The sequence below is a fragment of the Thunnus albacares genome, chromosome 21 (genome assembly GCF_914725855.1).
Source record: "Thunnus albacares chromosome 21, fThuAlb1.1, whole genome shotgun sequence".
NCBI lineage: Eukaryota > Metazoa > Chordata > Actinopteri > Scombriformes > Scombridae > Thunnus > Thunnus albacares.
The window spans coordinates 10294419-10314504 of record NC_058126.1 but is presented as its reverse complement, the minus strand read 5'-3'; the positions used below and the strand labels follow the sequence as shown (position 1 = coordinate 10314504).

The 20086-nt window shown below is 39.3% G+C and overlaps 1 protein-coding gene across 1 annotated transcript; it reads right to left on the bottom strand.

Moving 5' to 3' along the window:
- Positions 1-297: 297 nt before the first annotated feature.
- Positions 298-18752, bottom strand: LOC122972402 (phosphatidate phosphatase LPIN2-like). The gene is made up of 20 exons (XM_044339478.1): positions 18668-18752; positions 9862-10062; positions 8071-8166; positions 7652-7947; positions 7449-7565; positions 7149-7275; positions 6458-6935; positions 5851-5950; positions 5427-5614; positions 5092-5185; positions 4554-4623; positions 4371-4454; positions 4021-4100; positions 3330-3498; positions 2569-2717; positions 2328-2414; positions 2067-2219; positions 1478-1592; positions 1233-1336; positions 298-1123 (listed from the first exon to the last, which is right to left on the bottom strand). Exons 2-20 carry the CDS (start codon positions 10051-10053, stop codon positions 979-981), a joined length of 2844 nt encoding a protein of 947 aa, XP_044195413.1. The 5' UTR covers positions 10054-10062; positions 18668-18752; the 3' UTR covers positions 298-978.
- Between the last annotated feature and the right edge of the window lie 1334 nt (positions 18753-20086).

Here is a 20086-nt window from a genome sequence, read left to right as displayed (position 1 = left end):
ATCAGCAGCAAATGTTCATCGAAAAGTGAAATTTAACTATGCAAAACTAGGAAGATACTGCAAAACACTAGATTTGGATGTGTGATCTCTTCACACAGTATATCACTTTCATAGAAAGAATGCATACATTTTTTTTTACTAGCAGCTGTTAATGAGTTTGAGCAGAAGAAAAGCAAGATGAGGCAAAAACAGATTAAGATACTGTAGTTCTCACAATTGGCAAAAAAAACATCTGCAAAGATAAGTTTCAAAACACATCAAAAATAGTTTTCTAAGTCTAACTAAATCTTGTTTTTGGAAAAAATGCTTAATGCTTGGTGCAGGTATAAATAGCAGCAGTATCTACAGTTCAGAAAGTGCTTTTTTTTTTTTTTTTTTTTTTTTTTTTTTACATTTTCATATTGCAGTGATATCATTATTAATTAAGCTAAATCATTTCACATTTTTTTCCAGAGCAAAATAGTGCAAAATCCTTACGCTTTGGAGTAAAGATGTAAGCGTTCCATACATTAAATAAGACCATACAGTGAATAAGGCCTTAAAGAGACGACTACATAGCTGCACTAAATATTACTTTGTACTGTTTGTTTGATGACGATAATAGTTCTCAAGTCACTATTTTTTTTCACACCAAATACCTTTTAAAAGTGCTCAGACAGCCTTCAAATACACCTGTTATGTGTAGCTCAAGCAGCAAGGATACTTTCCAAGTACATGAATCCCTAAATGAGAAGATGATGATGATGATGCACTTAACCCTAACCCTATATGGAATACAGTATTATCCCAAACATTTCACTGAAGTGGAATGTGTCTAAAGCAATATAAGCAATATCAAAATACATCAGTAGCCTACAAAACTAACAATGAATTATTATCAAGTTTTAAGTCAGTGCATACAGTCATTTATGCAAAAAAAAAAAAATCTGTTGCTCTGGATTATGTTGATTTCAAGTAATTTCTTTTTGTCAGTGTGAGTTAAAGCAGCTCTTCAAAACACACCTCAGCGATCGGTTGTCTCCAGTAACAGAAGGAGCTGAACTCTGGGCAGCTGAAGGTGGCGTTGTGTTGCGTGCTTCGTAAAGGAAAAACATGCTCCACCAGCTCACTCAGCCGGCTGTATCTGCAAAATAAAAACCAGCAAAACAGGAACAATAAACATTTGTCTGAGAGAAACAGCGGACAGACAAAAAAACAAAAAACAAAGACTCCACTGATGCTTTAATACTTACGATGTTTTATTGCCTTTGGCTTGCTCGAGGATTAACTCCCCCTTAGGGTTCACTGTGAATATCCGGCACACTGGCACACCCACTTGCTTGTAGGCAAAAACATCCTTAATCACAGAAAAAAATACATTTAACTTGTTGTTGCAAGTTATATATAACTAGCTGTGATGAAATACGAACGTAAAAGCATGTGATGGTAAAACCGCAAACTGAAAATGGCAACAAATAAGCAAAACAGTTCTACTTACACTCTCTCTGTTTCCAAAGGCTGCGTAGAAGGGATGTTTGTTTGGGAAGAACAGGTTCTTGATGTCTGTGAGACATTCGATCTTGAACTTCTCAGGCTTTTTTTCTATGATCTCTCTAACAGGAGAATTACAAAGAAAGGATTACAGACTTAACCTCTGACCTGCTGCTGGTGCTAGAGTTGCCTTAAAACAAGCTTAGAATGGATTTAAATTAGTTAAATGTTTACTGCTCTGTAAAACAAAAGGACCATAAAAACTGTAGGTCTCTGATGTGGTTAATCATCATTATCAGTGACTCAAATGATGCAACCGGTGTGCTGAGATTTTTGGCTTCAAAACTGCTCTTCAGCAGTGTAGTTTGCAGCTGTTCAACAGTGGATGATGTGACAAGCCAGACAAGCAAAGGATGGATTTACAGTAATCTGCACCGTGATAAATTACCTCTAGACATTTCTGCTTGAAGTCAGTAAAAATGCTGCCATGTGAGCCAAAGACCTGTCAACATCTTAATTATGATACTGACTGACGAAAAAAGCAGAGCTTCAAACAGCACACAGCATCTGCTCGGGGAACAGATCTCCTACTGTACCTGTGAAAGGCAGAGAAGAGGCTGCTCGGGGAGAGCATGAGGGGTCCTTGAGGCAGGAGAGTCCCCCGATCGTTCACCCAGTGCAAATATCCTCGTGTCATGTCAGCCATGCCGATTGCTCGGGCCGAACAGTACAAGAACTTGTACCCATTCCTGTGGTGGTCAGATATTCATTAAACAGATTAAATCTTTCACTTCACTTGAGTCTCTTTAATGTTTGTCGTGTTTTATGCCAACAGAACAGTGATCATGTAGACTTACTCGTGTACTGAGTGGTAAAGCTTTGCAATTCCTCGATGAGTCCAGTCTTTCCCAAGCTGAGGCAGGATGTGACCAAACACATCTGATCTACAGGAGGAGAATTATCAACCTCGTTAGAAAATAAACATGATTTCTATTGAGGCTTAGTCTACCAGCAACTGACAAGCCTGAGAAGAGGACAGTGCGGTAGCTGCCTGAGAATAAACACATAATACTGAGGAGGTGAAAATATTTTCCGTACTTGGTGATGGTGCCGTCGATGTCAGAGATTATGACCTTGTCGTCCCAGTTCCACAGGTAGATGGTGCCCTCGCACCGACACGTCCCCTGGTACTGAGTGGTTATGCTGAAGGTGACATCGTTCGGCCCCTCCCTCAGCTTCAGGCTGGCCTGAAAGAGACAGAAAATGATCAGACTTTTTATTTTATCCTGGAGGTGAGACCAGAGGATAAAAGGAAAATTAAAGCTCATCGATTTGTCCAAGATGTAAAAGGTTCCTCTTCTAGGTAGTATTAATGTGATCAGTCATTTTGATAGCAATGAGCCCAAAGACACTAGCATTCATACTGTGGAGCTGCAAGTTTCATAGAAATCTGGCCATTCATTTAATTTTCAAGATATCCTACTACAGACCAAAGTAAAGTAAAATAATGTACAAGTGTGTGTTACTATATTTGCCATTTGTCATCTATTTCTGTGTCTGATCTTCCTGTAATTCATCTGGATAAGATTTCACTACTATCAGCATTAAAGAGCACTAAGAAATATCATATATCTAGCAGGGAGTCCGAGATATGATCTCACCACTGTTTTTTGTTTGCACACAAAAAAATACACAAAATAAATAAAGAGAAAAGCTGTTTCCTTTTTCCCCTCAGCTCAACCTTTTCACTGGGCTCCAGTGTAACGTTACATCATCGCAAAAATAGCTGACTGATGAGACCATTTCTGTCTTTAGTTCATTTTAATCACACTACCAATGTCAGTGCTCAGTGGTCTTACTATCTGGTCGGACGACAGGCGCAGGGACTTCTTGTAAGAGGGACACAGAGCTGGTGCCGGGCCTTCTGTCTGCACACGCTCAGTAGGCGTCAGAGCAGGCGCCTCAGCGTTCAGCTCTTTAGTCTCGTCGTCGCTGGACCACTCAGCTGTTTTCTGCCTGCAGGACAGTCTGAAAGAAGATACAGGATCAAACTGCACGCTTGCACATATGGATGGGATCATGAGTCAACATGTTTAGCAACTGAGACCAGTTTGATTAAGACAAATCTACATCAAAATAATGAGAATTAAAAAGATAAGGACTTCTATTTTGATGTGCATGTTGTTATTAGATTAAAGTATGTGTGTCAACTGTAGGACAAAAACCCCCCATGCAAAGTCATTTACAGCCACAAGAGGGCAGCAGTAAATATACTTTATGTTTTAGACTTCTTTTAGGCTGAAATTGAAAGCATCCTCAACAGTGTATGACACAGATTTTTATGTAGAAGCTCCCAAAGAAGCTCTCAAACAATATTTAAAGTCTTTGTCCTGGACTCTTAATGGATGAGTCTATGAGACATGAAATGACAGCACTGCTCGCTGACTAACATGCTAATCCGGCCTCTGTGGGACATGTTTACCCAACACTGCTTGTGTTGGTGTGTGACTGTAGTGTTGTGAGGAAGCCAGAGCGTTGTTGCTGACTCACTGTGTTTCTGGGGCCTGGTGGAGGGCAGGGCTCTCTCTGGTCAGGGACTCCTGTCTCTCTAACTTGGTCTCTGATGATGACTGAGGAGAGGAGGAAGCACATGACATATTGGCCATCTATGACCTGACATAGATCTTTAAGATTAAAAAGCAAAGAACACTGAAAAGGTATGATGTAAAGGTTGTTTCATAACTTAAATGTTTCCACAATAATGCAAAACAGAGATGTTTTGTAGTCACTCAAACAGTACAGGATTCCCACTGACCTCCGCTACACTGTAAACACACAGATGGAAGTGTGATTCACTAGATTACTTAAAGACTGTTGTCTGAGTCACTCAGTTTCACTACCTGCTTCACGCTGCTCTTTCTCCAGAACCACCAGCGCCCAGACTTCTTCGGCATTTTGTCCTTCACCCAGGCCTCTTCTGTAGCCTGCCATTCAGATAAACGGTCCATGTGTGAATAGACACAATGTGCACATACAGTACAGGATTACATGGTGCACTATAAACACAATAGATCAGCAGATACCTTTGGCAGGTTCTTCTGAAAAGCCTGCATACAAAGGATCAACGGTGCTGCCAGTGTCCAGTTGTAATATCTGGAAAATAAGTTTGTTTTGAATATAATGTGATCATATTGCAAAGGTTACGGCATATTAATGAATCAACTGTAAAACTATGATGGGAGTATTTTATCATATACAGGACTGTGCAAAAGTTTTAGGCACTTTAGATTATTATCCATTATGCAATACCAGCAGGGAGGCATCTGATCAGTCCCAAATTTATTCTGCAGCTTGACAATGACCCTAAAAATACAGCCGGAGTCATAAAGAACTACTTTCACCTACAAGAAGAACAAGGACTCCCAGAACAGATGGTACGGCCCCCACAGAGCCCTGATCTCAACATCTGAGTCAGTCAACTGGGACAGCCTAAATCCACAGAAGAACATCCTTCACTTTGTGTGAAAACTACTCATAGCATTATTTTTGGAAGCATCCTCACTTTACTTTTAGTGCCTCAAACTTTTGCACAACACTGTATATGTGAGTATGAAACCTTACCTGTTTGCAATTCTAACCACCAAATTGGGATTGTCAATAATTGCTGGATTCTCTGCAAATTCGTTGTAGGTAATGATGTGCTCCATGAATTTTTCTGGAACAAATTGAACATAAAAAGGCCCGTATCAGGAGAAGTGAAGCAGGAAACTCAAAATATGTGATGCACACTTCTTGTTAAAATGAACAACATCCCCATAATACAAACCATTAACATCCTGTATGAGTAATATAGTTCAGTCAGGTGTTGCTACTGTCTTTCAATATGTACTTTCCATTATGCATTTTGTTTTAAGAAGAAAACACTTCCACCACTTTTGCAAACAGGTAATAGCTACCTTTAGCAATCTCTGAATTCTCACTAACTCCACCACAGAGTGACAGGGTGACGTCAGGTAGGTCACCGGCAGAGTCGGACAGACACTCTGTGCCGCTGTCTGCTGCTGCGCTCCCCACCGACTGAGGCGACTGGGATCCAGAGCGCCTCCCCGTCTCGACCCAGTGCTTAGGAACCTGCTCAGACTCACTGAAACACAGACAGGAAGGTACATTAGTCCCATTTCACAGAGCAGAATTACTGAGGTGTCTAAACATATGCAGCCACTTTTATTTGTTTCAAAAATGCACATTAATGCCAGTTTCTTGACACTACGTCCATGCTTCTATTTACAGCTAGGGCGAGGTGTGAGTATTGAAGACTGTACATAATTGAGATAAAGGGTTTAGAGAGGTAATATGACTTCACTCTTTAAGGCATCCCACCTTTTCGGGAAGTACCGAGCAACAACATCAGGCTCGAGTGCATTCAGATCATCCAGGTAAATATCTTCAGGTCCCTGATGTTGGCTCCTCTTTCTCACACCTTTTTAGAAAGAAAGAGAAGAGAAGTCTATTCAGAAACGACTGACTTTTTTTTCATTTCCTGTACTTTTAACTTCTCATGTGAATGCAGAGCAGCCCCAGACAGAGAGCGTGAACTTAGGCCCAAATAGAAACCACATCCTTCCTGTTAACATTCACTTACATGGTTGGGTGTAGATTGTCATCACTTACAGTGATCTGGAGTTTTATTCTAAGACCTTCCCGTCATTTAAGATGCAAAATAAGAATCACTCAACTACTGAAATCATCAGACACTTCTATACAGTTTTTAAACATTTTATGACACAGAATAAAACATTTTAACCTATTTTGAAGTCCGATTAATCTCATAAGAAGTAATTTTTTCCACAGAAAGCAAAACTGACCATTAGAAATGACTAGCAGCTTCCTGTTTGTCAGACATTCTGAAGTTATTTGCAATTGCGCTGCAATGAATCGTTACTACAAATCACATTTTCAGAGCGAAGTATGAAGGAAGTAGTGTTACCTCTCCTCTTGGTGGGGGAGTCAGTGGGTTTGGTGGAGGCTCTTGCGTCTGGACACACAGCTGCTGAGTCTCCGGCCACATCACTGACTCCGCTGGCAGCAGAGTTGCTGTCCCTGCGGCTGGGCGGTGAAGACGTCCACCTGGTCTTCCGTACGTTTTTCGTGCTGAGGTCGGAGTTACTGGGACATGGCTCAGATGAAAAGCTTAAATTTGAAAGGTCTGGCTTGTGCTGAGTAATGCTTGTGTCGTGCCCAGAACAACTGGGCTGTGATGAAGCTTCAAGGGGCTGCGGTTTGCAGCTGCACTGATCGGGTTTGACGGTCCGGGGCTCTGGTTTGACGATGCTGCAGATTGGATCCGTTGTTCTCTCTCTCTCCGTTGACTCTGCCTCCATGGCTTCTGAACTCAAGATAACCCTGAAATGTGTATTCTCTGAGGGAGTGATGGTCAACGTCTTCGACTTGTCCTTTTTGTTGACCTAGATAACAAAAACAAAACAACACAAGATTATCCTTCAATATATGCGTATTAGTTAGATTTGTTCATATCCTCATTGAAGATACAATCTTGCAATCCCACTTCACAAATGTCTCTTTTCTCATTGCAGCCTGGCAATTCTTTGCTTGTGTTTGGGGGATTTTCAATAAGAAAATTTAAAGCCAGATTCTGAGATGCTAGATATGAGTCATACCCTGGTGGATTCTGGAAACTCTCCCCAGCTCCACTGCATGTGCGAGTCGGCCCTGAGCATGCTCTCTGCAGGATTCACCATCAACTCGGAATCACTCTTAGGCGACATGGGCCCAGACATCTCCCTGCTGTAAGCAAAAACCACATTTCCACTGAGTCAGCTGTAACGGCGCTGTGGGAGTGCTTTGTTTTACAACCTTGTCCTGTTTGTTTTGATAAAGGAGAAAATTATTTCTTGTTATAACTCTTTGCTTGTATGAGCTGTGTAAATATTTGAATGGACAGAGTGAGTGGGCCATACGCCGTGCAGGGCGACCAGTCTCCGTCTGAGAACGGGTAGCTGTCCCATTCCAGGGCGGTGGGGGGGGAATGTTGCCTGTGGTCCGTATTGTCCTTCATCGTGGCGAGTGAAGATGCCCTTAAGACATGACACGATGAAATTAAAGTTTACAGCAAATCACGACACATCAGAATCCAGCTAACGAACTAAACATGTCTACTTACCGTCCATTGTGTGTGTTGTGCTCCTCGTCTGAACTGAGTTCACACAGCTCCAGCTCCCCACCTGCAGGTGTGGTTTGCTCCTCCTTCCGGTGCTCGGCCTTGTGCTTCCTCCTGCGTCTCTTCTTCTTCTTGCCAGCTGTGTTGGAGCAGGGCTGCAGGTTTCCAGAGGCTGGTTCTTCTGGACTGAGAGGCTGACTGCTCTCCGCCGATGATCCCCCATTTCTGGGCTCTCTGCTCCTGAACAGTGGTTCTTCTGTGGTGATGGGCGAGGTCACCAGGTGGGCTGGGATGATCTCCTGTGTTGGTGTTATATATATATATAAAAAAAAAAGAAAGCTAAGCTAAGCAAGAAAGGTCCAAGAAATATTGAAAGCTAAATTAAATTCCTTGTCATATCCATCACAGTGTGCAAAACTCACATTGTGCTGTTCTGTCTCCTGGACAAAAAAGGCTTCTCCGTTGTCTCCAAGCTTCATGTGCAACTCAACAGGTTCCCCATTGATTTCTATGTCAATCTGCAGAATCAAAACAACACGTTTCTGTGAGATACACACTCTGTACAACACTTAACTATGCACCAGGTCACCACGCTCTCCTCAGTGGGCCTCAAGTTTTAAAGGCGCAGTGTATAAGATTTAGTGGCATCTAGTAGTGAGGTTGCAGATTGGTGGCTGCAAAACTCACAAAAAACATGGCAGGCCCTCTCTACAGCCAGTGTTTGCTTTGTCTGTTTTGAGCTACTGTAGAAACATGGCGGTGCAACATGGTGGGCTCCATGGAAGAAGACCTGCTCTCTATGTAGATATAAAGGGCTCATTTTAAGCTCACAAAAATACCATGATTCTTGTTTTCAGGTGCTTATACATAAAACATACTTATGAATATTATATACTATTTCTGTCAAGTCTGTTCAGCTAAATTCTACACACTGCACCTCACCTTTAACAGGCATTAATGAGGTTTGTTTACAACAAAAAGCACTTAATGTACTTATTGTTCATGTTTGTCACAGATTTACCTGAAGAATTAGAGTTAATCCACAGAAAAACAGTGAGCAGCTTGTGTGAAGGCTTGCATATGCCACAGCTCTTATCCCTGAATTAAACAAACAGCTTTAACTCAAAACCGGGTGGAATTAGGTTGTTGAAAAGGACAAAAAGTCAACAACACAAGTACAAATATGTGAACTGTGCGCACAAAAAAAAAAGCTTTCTTCCACCTTTAAATTATCAGAATGGAAAGGAAGTTAAGACAAAATCTACTGGAAGTGTCTGCAAGACGTTGACATTTGATATGAGGTCAAGATAAGGTTTTGCTTGGTTTCTCAACAGTGTCAAAGTGATTTACAGAATCACTGAGACCACAGACTCTACTTCCTGCACAGCTCGGCTTTCCTGTAAGCTAAACCTTTTCTCTAAGACACTTTTTTTTTGAATGGGATGAATCTTTACATGTTGGGAGTAAGACGCTAAATCTGAGCTCCCCACCTTTAGTCCTCCTCTGGTGACAACTACACTGTGCCTATAAATAGAGAGAAAGGGCAATCTGCTCTTGTGAGAAGCAGAGAGTGGATTAGTTGGTGGTGCTCATAGTGCTTCAGAGGAAAAGAGAAGAAAATATCCTGGTACCACCTTCTAACAAGTCACCGTTCAAAATAAGGGTTACAATCTGTCACTAATGCCTTTATTAAAGGTTAATATATACTTTAATAATGCTTTATAGATCAGTTATAAGCCATTAATTAACACTTTTGGGTTGCCAGGTTGTGGAAAATCCCTTTTCCTGGTCAATCAGTCAGATAAACTGAAGAGCTAGAGGGATCTTTCACAACCTGGCAACCCAAAAATGTATTTTTATTAATGGTTTATGCCTTATTAGAAAGTGCAACCAAATTTTATTTCATGTTGTTGTTCATGTTTGTAGTAGGAATTCAATATAATGATGATATTTCAATAAAGTAAGAGAGTTTTCCTTGTATTTTTAGGTTTACTAGGGTTGCTTAATTAATCAAACATTGTTATATTATAATTTAATCCTTCATAATCATCTGCGACATTGCTTTCCACTAAAATATTTCTTTCAGAACACACACTTCACTTAAAATGAAAGGACTGGAAAACTGAACCTTAACAAAAAAATGTAAACACTATTCATAACATCAGATTGTCATTACAGACACAAACGTGCAGCTTTAGCTCTTGTGCACTGACCACTTTCTCTCTAGAGCGAAGAACCCCCAGTTTTCCAAAGCGGACGTGGAAAGGGGAACACTGGAACGTCCCATCAGGCTGTCGTACCACGATCACGTCGATGCAGCCAGACAGAGTGGCCTGATTAATCCCCTTATAGAGCTCCTTCACTGTCACCAGCACCTGGCCCGCCAGCTGCCCCACGTAGTTCATGGTGTCCACCTGTCCGGCAAAAATAACACATATATGCAACGTCAGCAATCTATGCACAAGAAGTTCTGCGTTATCTTTAAGTAGAACAGCAGAATAAAACCAGACACTACTTTTTTTTTTTTGCTTTTACTGGGCCACTGTCCCTGTAGTAAGCGCTCCTGTTGTTCAGAATAGTCTGCAACGGAAATGCATGCTGGTCCCTAAACACAGCGGCTCTGTCCCATTTTCCTGAAAAGAGTCCTGAGCTGATCAAGACTTAATCAGGCCCTCGATTGCAGCAACAAGGCTGCAGCAGACCAGAGCAGAGAGGACAGTGTGTGTTTTCTGGCAGGTTTGTCCTTTCTTTAATTCTTATGAGAGCATGTGAAAGGAAGACACTTAAATTTGAAGTAGAAGAAGTCTAACCTGTCTGTTTCCTCAATATGATCCATCAACAATAAACACAGAAATAAGGGCAGATGAACTAAAGTTTGAGCTTCATAACTGGACAGAAGAGCACATACAGTTAATATCTAAATCTATCCAAAATCCAAATACGGCTCAAAGTATTATCTCGCACAATACACCATGCTTCATTTGCTGCAAAAGTACTACAAAACAATAAACAGCTTTCACTGCACAAATGACGCAGATTAAGAACTTAGGTGGCCACAATTGTGACAGTATACTTTTTTTCTAAACTGCACATTAGGTGACTGTGAATTTTGTTATTACTTCATGTTAAGATACGACACCAGAATGATTCTGAACGATTTCAGGTCAACATGTGAGGAGTCAGAAAACAGCTAAAACATGACAGATAACACATTCAAGCAGCATATGGTTTATATATGTAAACAGAAAATGTTAAAAGGTCAGAATTAAAACTGATTTTTCAGCTTTCTGATCTTCACTCTGAACTGTCTCATCAGCTATTGATTTATGCAGATGAACTTAAGAGTGTACTAGTTACCATTTCAGTGACAGCAGGAAATACTGAAATGTGTTTGATGCACCAAGATTTTACAAGCAGACTTGTACTGTATCCTTCTGATTCTGAACATGTTCGCCTTGACATCTTTTCCTTCCAATTTTTTTTTATCCCCAACTATGAAAAACATACTGATGAATTACTTACATGTTGAATTTATCTCCTCTGACCATTCAAATCATTTCACAGATTCTCAGCTGGTGCATAAACTGATATAAAACAAGTACAGGAGAGAAGAGGAACCGAGAAAATCACATCAATTTGCACAAAGATGAAAAGATAGAAAGCAGGACCTCATTCTGTCATGATGATGAGCTGATACTCTTCTCATTATTACTCTCCTTTCTAGAAAGTCACTCACTCATTACAAAAAAAGTATTTCTTGTGCAAAAGGACCATTATAAAATTCACAAAAATAAGTAAATCTAAAAAAAGAAAAAGATTCATGCAAAATTGAGGAACAAAGTTTAGCTCTTGAGTCTAGTGTCAACCACACATGAACACCACAATACTTTCATACACACTGCTATTGAGATGACTGATAAAATCAATCAACAGTTGCTAAATGTTTATCCACATCTGGCTTAACTGGATTTTAAATTGTTTTCTGTATCACATTACACTTGAACATAGCTTTTCTTATTTTTCACCTCATGCAAAACCAGCCCTTGATCAAAGTTAAGTGTTTCCTGGATTTCTGCAGGACACAAAAAAAGATGAAAGCCACATTTTCTGAGATTAAATCTTTGTTTTTCACTCTTATTCCATCATCAGAGTGTCACTGTGTGTGTGCTCACCTTGGCTACAGCATCTGTAATCACCGTTTGCACCTTGGAGCATGTTTGACTTACAGACAAAGACTTAATGTGTGTGTGTTTACAATCTGAACAATGACACTTTAGCAATGCGTCTCAGTATTTAGGACAATGGTTTACACTGACTGAATCAGAGCTGCATACCAGCTAGATGGACTTTGAAACCTTTTGGTCTCTAAAACTGGCAGCTACTGCACCAGCAAAACTACTGACGGAAAAAACACTGAAAATCATCTTTCATTGAGAATAACAAAAAAAATCTAACTGTGAATAAACAGAACGTACTGTACCAAAAAAGTGTTGCACACTGTAGTCACATGACAATCATGTGACTACACTGAGTCTCAACATGGTGTAATGGAACAATGTTACACCATAAAGCAGGGTTGGGCTATAAATGCCATGACACAATACCATTTGAAATTTTATTGTACAGTCGTACTAAGGTTTCATTTTCATATTCTGTTTTACTTTAACATGTATGATTGTCTTAGAGCATTTTGGATAATGTTGCGAATCAATTAGCTTTATATTAATATGGATTTACAGGATTGTTGCATTAATGTGATTCATTTGTCGAGTATTTAATTCACTGGATTCAAATAAAAAACTATTTCCATTGGTTATATACTGGAATTTCTAGGGAATTTAATTTATTACAATATATATTGATATCAAAAAATAAAATTATACAGTACGATTTAACCACATGCTTTTTTTTTCAATTCATATCACCCCTCAATTAGTGGTGATCTACAGATGTTCAGTGTAGAGCTGCAACTCTACACTCTCAACTAGTCAATTAATCATTTGGTCCATGAAATGTTAAAAAAAATGTGAAAAAATGGCATTCACAAGTTGATGATGTCTTCAAATTGCTCATTTTATCTGACTCACAGTCTGAAATGTTGAAATATTCAACATTAACTTATATATAAAAAGGAAAAACAGCAAATCTTCACATTTGAGAAGCTGGAACAATCAAATATTTGGCATTTTCGCATGAAATAAAGACGATTAACTGATTATCGAAGCAGTTGCTGATTAATTTTCTGATGATCGACTAATTGATTAATTGGACTTACCGTTGCAGCTCTAGTTCAGTGTTTGGGTTAGAAATAGAGTCTGTGTTAGGATGGGGTCAGGGTTAGGTTTACTAGAGTAGAGAGATTCACATTTCTCACCTAAACATTAGAGATCAACACTGCACTTTCCAAAAAAACCAAAAAACAGGTCATATAAATTTTGTTTTTGTTATAACAGAAGGAAGAAAAGCTCCATGTAATCCACTCTGCATGTTCAAATGGAAGTCTAACCAGCACCCTAACTCACCAGAGTCCAGGAGGACTTCAGGTGCAGCCGCCAGCCCTGCTGCTCTACGGGAAACCTCCCTGAGAGCTCCATTACACCCCAGCAGGACAAAACAAGAGCAGCAGGTCTGAGCAGATGTAAGGCCTCCTCTCCTCCCTGTCTGTGCCATGCACCACCGCTCCTACAAACTTTCTAACCCCTCTGACTGAGCATAAACTCTCTGAGGGAAAAATAACACCGAGCCTGAGCCCTAAAACTCTTACATAACTTCTCTTAGCACCGGCCCCGCCATCACCGCCGTCCTGTGCTGGAAAAGTCTCCATAAAGAACTCAAAGAAGAAGAAAACTTGAGCGTGCATATTAAAAAGGACAGGTTCACAATTTTTCAAGTCTGTCCTAAAACATCAGTCGGGTGCCCAAATGAACACTGACACATGTTTTTCTTGCTGTAATCATTCCTCCTGTTCATACTGATCATTAGAAGATCCCTTCATAATGCACAAAAAGTGATTGGGACCAAAATCCACAAGTCTCCTGTTAAAAAATTGTTTATCTGAAGCTAATATAAAGCTCAAGCCTTCCAAATTAGTCAAAGCAAGTAGATATCTTTCAGAATTACAGTCTTTTTAGAGTAGGGCTGGGTAATATGTTAATAAATGTATATAAATTATAATCAAATTATATTTTTGACCAAATACCTCAATATCGATATTGTGATAATATTGTCGGGATGACTAGTGGTGCTTCCACAAAATATTTACACAATTAGATTTTTGATAAATAATCATCAGTAATGTGGACATAATGCAATCTGTTAAGTTCAGAAAATTACATCAGTTTACTGTAATGAAGCCTTTATCTAGTCTATATCACAATATAGACATCATATTGATATTGCTCAGCCATATTTTAGAGCCAGATTCCCTCTTTTTGTTAAGATCCCTGATCACGGCAGCTAAACAGGAAAACACTGTCAAGACACGAGGAGGGAATTTTCTTACTAAAAAGACTGAAACTGTGGAGGATATCCACTTTATTTGAGTAACTCAGACGGCTGAAACTTCATATCATCTTCAGATAAACTTTTAAATACATTTTTGCACAGAAGGAGGATTTTGTCCCCTGTCACTTACATAGTAAGTACATTAGGAAGGGATCTACTCATGGTCAGTATGAAGAGGAGGAATGATTATAGCGAGCAATTGTTTCAATCTTCATATGAGCACCTGACTGTTGTTTTAAGACACACTTGAAAAATTGTGAACCTGTCCTTTAATATAATTATTTCCTTGATTAATAGATTAATCATTTAAACTATAAAATCTGAAAACATATGGAGATCAACAGTTGCCAAAACTCAAACTTACATGTTAACATTTAGCATGACAGTAGAGCCTGTTTGCATGTAAGCATGCTGCAGTATGTCATGGCATGAACCTGAACTGAGGTGCAGCTGAGGCTGACAGGAATTAGGTCAGTTGTTTTAGAGGTCATGAACCTAAATCTGGCCAATTGGCGGAGCTACGTTATAAAGTCAGTAGATCACCAAAGTCAGTAGGATTCATCCTTTGGAGACCATGAATGTTTGTACAAAATTTCCTGGCAATTCAATGAACAGTTGTCACCATATTTCACTATGGACCAACAGAGTGTGATGTGATAATAAAGTCACAGCTGTGACTGAATTATAAGTACAAACAGACTAAAGTCACTGCAGGCATACTGTGTATTATGGTACCAGATAATAGTGTTCTATTGTGCACACTGTGTTCATGTACTGTATGTTTCCCCTTGTATAACACAGCACATTGTAGAGTGAAAGTGCATTGCTCATTACATGGACAAAGCAGAAGTGTCTAGATGAGGGCCATCAGCCGTGATAGCCAGGTCTCACTAGTGAGCTGACTGCACACTGTCTGCATGATCTGCACACACACACACCACACCAAATTTAGTAAGAGCTTCAACTCCCACAGCACTTCATTCAGACCTCTCTGCTCTAAAACTCCAAGTCTGAGTACAGATGTGGTGGTGTGATAATGTTCTGTTCCCATTGTAAGTCAAAGTGAGGGCTTGAAACGCATTAAAATGATCAGAGCTGCACCTTGGGCTTTTGGGAAACAATACTTTTCACAATTTTCGGACCTTTTATAGAACTATTAAAACAATCAATCGAGAAAATAATCGTTAGTTGCAGCCCTAAAAATGATCGAGACATAATACGCAGGTCGAAAAAGATAAATCATGCATGTATCATAAAACTACACTGATTATACAAGTTTGTTCCTTGATAAATGTATTTGACAAAACAATCTCATCTCAAGATCTATTTACTCACTTGTTCTGGAGCTTTCAACCAGTCTTCATTAGCAGATGAACTATCAAGCTAAATTTTTAAGCCAACATGGACGATAATTACGATTTGCTAGTCATCTTTGCCCACTGCTACCACTATTATTATTAGTCATATTTCTATTATTATTGCTGTTATTGTTGTTGTTGCTGTGCTTCTCTGTGGCTCTCTCAACCCAACCAATCGAGGCAGACGGACACTCACCTAAACTCCGGTTTCCTCCCGTTAAAGGGGAGTTTTTCCTCGTCGCTTTCGCCTAGTGCTTGCTCATGGAGGAGTGTTGGGTCTCTTCTATAGCCCCTTTCTAGTCGTCCGACCACTCAAAGTGCTTTTACACTACAAGCCACATTCACCCATTCACACACTCACACACCAATGGCGGCAAGCTACCACGCAGGGTCCTGGCACAGCCATCAGGAGCTATTTGGGGTTCAGTAGCTTCCCCAAGGACACTTCAACATGCGGACTAGAGGAGCCGGGAATCGAACCACTGATCTTCCAATTAGTGGATGACCCGCTCTACCGCCTGAACCACAGTCGCTACAAAAAAAGAGTCTAGACCTGCTCTATGTGAAAAGTGCCCTTAGATAAGTTGAACTTGATGACTTGTGATTTGGTGCTATATAAATAAAATTGACTTGACTTAACAAGAGAAATTCTAAAATTATTCAGAAAAATTGAAACTTAACACATCTTTAAACGTCATCTGCTGATGAAGACCATGTGATGCGGTGAAAAGGTTCATTAACGGTGAGTAAGCAGATCTTGAGTCAAGACTGTTTATTGTTCCAAGGTTAAGAATGGACTGTCAAGGTCAAAACGTATTATATTTTTCTTTGAGCTGCATTTCAAACATGTTGCACAAACAAAGGAAGGAAGGATGCTATTACAAGACGCTGTTTTACTTTCATTTTCATTTTTAAACAATACTTGTTTACTGTGCTTCTTCCTCATTGACAGGAATGAGGATGTACTGACATCAACTCTACAGTATCATATTAACACAATAATGCAGCCATCTCCTTGGATATAATATGATTAGAATGAGGGGGACTAAAAACCTTAAGCTCTGTTTTTTTAGATCCTCTCTGGGCTTCACTAGGAACTGTCCATACTTGCTTGATGAGCCACAGCCCAGTTCAGCCATGACACTCTCGTCTGTATGGGGTGAGATCTTAAGAGGTGTTAATCCTGTTTACAAGATTAGGATGAATCTAGCTTTCCCTGTCTCGGCACGTTTCTCCTGCTCACTACGTCCAAGTGTCCAACGTGATTCTGCGTCAGCCGGTTGTTGTTTTGACCAACCCCGTGCCACCGAGACTGCAGGTTTTCATTTCAACCACAACCACTGAAATGACCAATACTGAAAAATTTAGACCACATACCACAATGTTTTTGACTCAGTAACTGCATGTTGATAATGCTGCTATGGCTGCAACTAACAATTATTTTCATTTGAGTAATTTATCTTTAATAATAATATTTTTTGATTCATAATTGATCATTTAGTCTATAAAATTGGAAAAAAAAACATGCTTCTAGAGTAAAATGGCTAATAAAAATGGCTTCTGTTGTCCAACCAACAATCAAAAACACAAAGATATCTTGTTGACGATGATAAAAGACAAAGAAAACAAGCAGTTCCTAAAATTTGAGGAACTGGAACTAGAGTATCATTGGTAGTTTAGCTTGATAAAGGATCATTTATCAGCACAGAGCGATCAATTTTTTGTCAATTAACAATTAAATCTTCAGCTTTTCATCTCAGCACTACATGAAAACATTCATTAGTAATTTGTATATCACAGCATTCACCTTAGAGCTGCAACGATTAGTCAATTAATTGATTAAGTCAATCCAAAGAAAATCTATTAGGAAACAAGAATGCCAGACGTTCTTTGGTTTCAGCTTCTCAAATGTGACGATTTAATGTGTTTCTTTGTCATATATGACAAAAAATTTGAATATTTTCAGGTGTTAGACTGATGGACAGATGAATTGACGACATCACCGTGAGCTTAGACATTGTGATTATTTTAGCATTTCATTGACTAAACAATTAATTAAGAAAATACGTGGCAGATGAATCGATAATGGTAATAGACTCACAAAGGAGAAGACAAGTATATCACTATTTTACAACAGCTTAAATCTCAGTGAATATTGACTCTCATTATCAATATATGATAAAGTATGAATCATATATCTCTCAGATCTAATGTCTCTATATTTGAGAGAAGGGCTGCAACTAATGATTATTTTAATTATCAATTAATCTGTCAAATATTTGCTTGATTGAATCGATTAGTCTTTTTCTCTATTAAATGTAAGTAAATAGTAAAAAAAAATGGCTAAAAATTTTTCCTAGAGTCACAGGTGACGTCTTCAAATGTCTTCTTCTGTAAGACTAACAGTGTCAAACCCAAAGATATTCAGTTTATTATCATGTATGACAAAGAAAAGCATCAAATCTTAACATTTGAGAAGCTGAAACCAGCAAATTTCCGGCATTTCCTCTTCCAGAATTACTAAAATGATTATTCAATTATCAAAATAGTTGCCAACTGATTTTCTGTCAGTCGACTTATCGATTAATCAACTTATCTTTGCAGCTCTATTTGACAGAATGCTGTTTAATACAATCAGATGGTAAAACTTGAGGCATACGGGTAAATAAACATACGATATTACGTCATAAAAGTCATGATATTGCCATGAACGTTGTCAAAGATGCAACTGTGTGATGCTGGTATAAAATAAAATCTAAAATTTGGACATTTAATCTTCCAGTAAAGCAAACTCTTCTCCCATAAACCTGTGAGGCGTTTAGGGACCCTGCTGACAAAACAGACATTTATGAGAAGCACTGCAATTTCATAAATAGCAATAACGCGTCACAACATTGATAAATGCCGGTTTACCTTGACGAGAAGACACATATTGTGCTTATTGATTATATCTGCTATCACAGCACTCCAAAATCGATATTCAGGACTCAGGAGTTCCGCACAAGCAGCTAAATGACTCCTCAGAAACATTTCAAGGACTCGGCAGAGCACAGAGAGACGACATGAAGACACATTCACACGAAATCTGCCACATTTTATGTTTTCGAGAACCGTTAAATGCGGACAGAGAGCAGACTAGCTGATTAAATCCTCCTACCTGCCGGAGTTGAGGCTCATCCGCAGGCTGTCACACCTTCAGTCAGTCCGCTGCTGCTGCTGCTGTGTGCAGGCAGCCGTCATCACGTGACCTGCAGCTCCGAGGCTGCGCGTGATTACAGCAGGAGGACAGATGACCAAGTTAATTATTCAGGTTAATTATGAAGGTTTTGATTGTTTTGGGGGGGGTTTTTGATGTGGAAATGTCTAAAGATTCCCTCCAGACATATTTTAAGATGCTTATAAAATACTCTACTTAGAATAATAGTTTGTGTTTGATATGTTTTTTTCCACACACACACACACACACACAAAAGTTCAATCATTTTGTTAAAATCCTTAAAATTGCATCCACTCCTTCTCCCTCGTTAAAAAATCCAGACTCTATGAATATACAAATATATTTCATTCAGTCTCCTACTTAACTGTGAGGTCTATTCTCAGTGTTTATGCCCTGGAGGCTTCAAGTTTCCACATCACACTTGTGTTAGTTAAATATTGGACCAAAACTGGCTTCCAGACTAGTTTTGATGTCACAAACCATGCTCGCAGGCTTACACCCCTTAAAATCTGATTTTCAACGAGCACAGAGAAATTTTCCATTTTCAGCAGATGAAAGTGAAAACAAACTCTGCATAAACATCATTCTGCACAGTGAAGCACAAACATCCGACTGTAAGAACAAGAAGAAAACATTTTTGAGTGGAGGAGGACTTTAACTATGTTGGCCAAATTTAGATGTCGAGTCATAGTAGCAGTCCTCTGTTTTCAGCTTTTTTGAGGGAGTTATTTGATTTTAAGAAAGCATGCTGAAGTGTAGACTATGTTACGCTCCTCCCTTCGTCAGCTCAAAGTAAAACTCTGACACCTTTTAAAACACCCAAACCATGGGATTTATTAACACAAAGACACACAAAACAACCAAGACACTAAATAAAGAGTACAAACGACAGTCAAAAGACAACAGCAACACTAAATAAAATCCCAGGCTGAGAGGCAGAAAGACCAGCAGTCCACAAAACAGAAGCATCTCCCTGCAACCGGAACCTGAAACATTTAACCACTTCCTATCCTGGGCCAGGTGCAGCTCAGCGAGGACTGATCAAGTGTAGAAGACCTGAGAAGAAGAGGAGAGGGAATACATACAGCTGAAACAGGCTGAATTCCTGAATAGACCTCATTTTTATTTTATTCATTTAATTTTTAAATACTTATGACTTTAGTTGTTGTCTGTGGACACATGCAGGTATAAATATGTGTATTAATACATTCTTTGTAGTGGTTATCCTGTTTCAGGAGTTATGCTATATTGTACCACCATAAACTGTTGTTAAATAAAAGTTAATCAAAAAAGTTATTAGGGATTTATGAGGAATGATTTCCTGCTCAATGAAAACAATGCAGGTTCAAATTATGAGTT

Bases quoted from the DNA above. Each gene is read 5' to 3' on its own strand.
- LOC122972402 (XM_044339478.1), bottom strand. From the start codon at position 10,053: ATGAACTACGTGGGGCAGCTGGCGGGCCAGGTGCTGGTGACAGTGAAG. The intron at 5,186-5,426 runs GTAGCTATTACC...AATTTGTTCCAG, and splicing joins GAATTCAGAGATTGCTAAAG to AAAAATTCATGGAGCACATC. The intron at 2,220-2,327 runs GTAAGTCTACAT...TGACCACCACAG, and splicing joins CTTTACCACTCAGTACACGA to GAATGGGTACAAGTTCTTGT.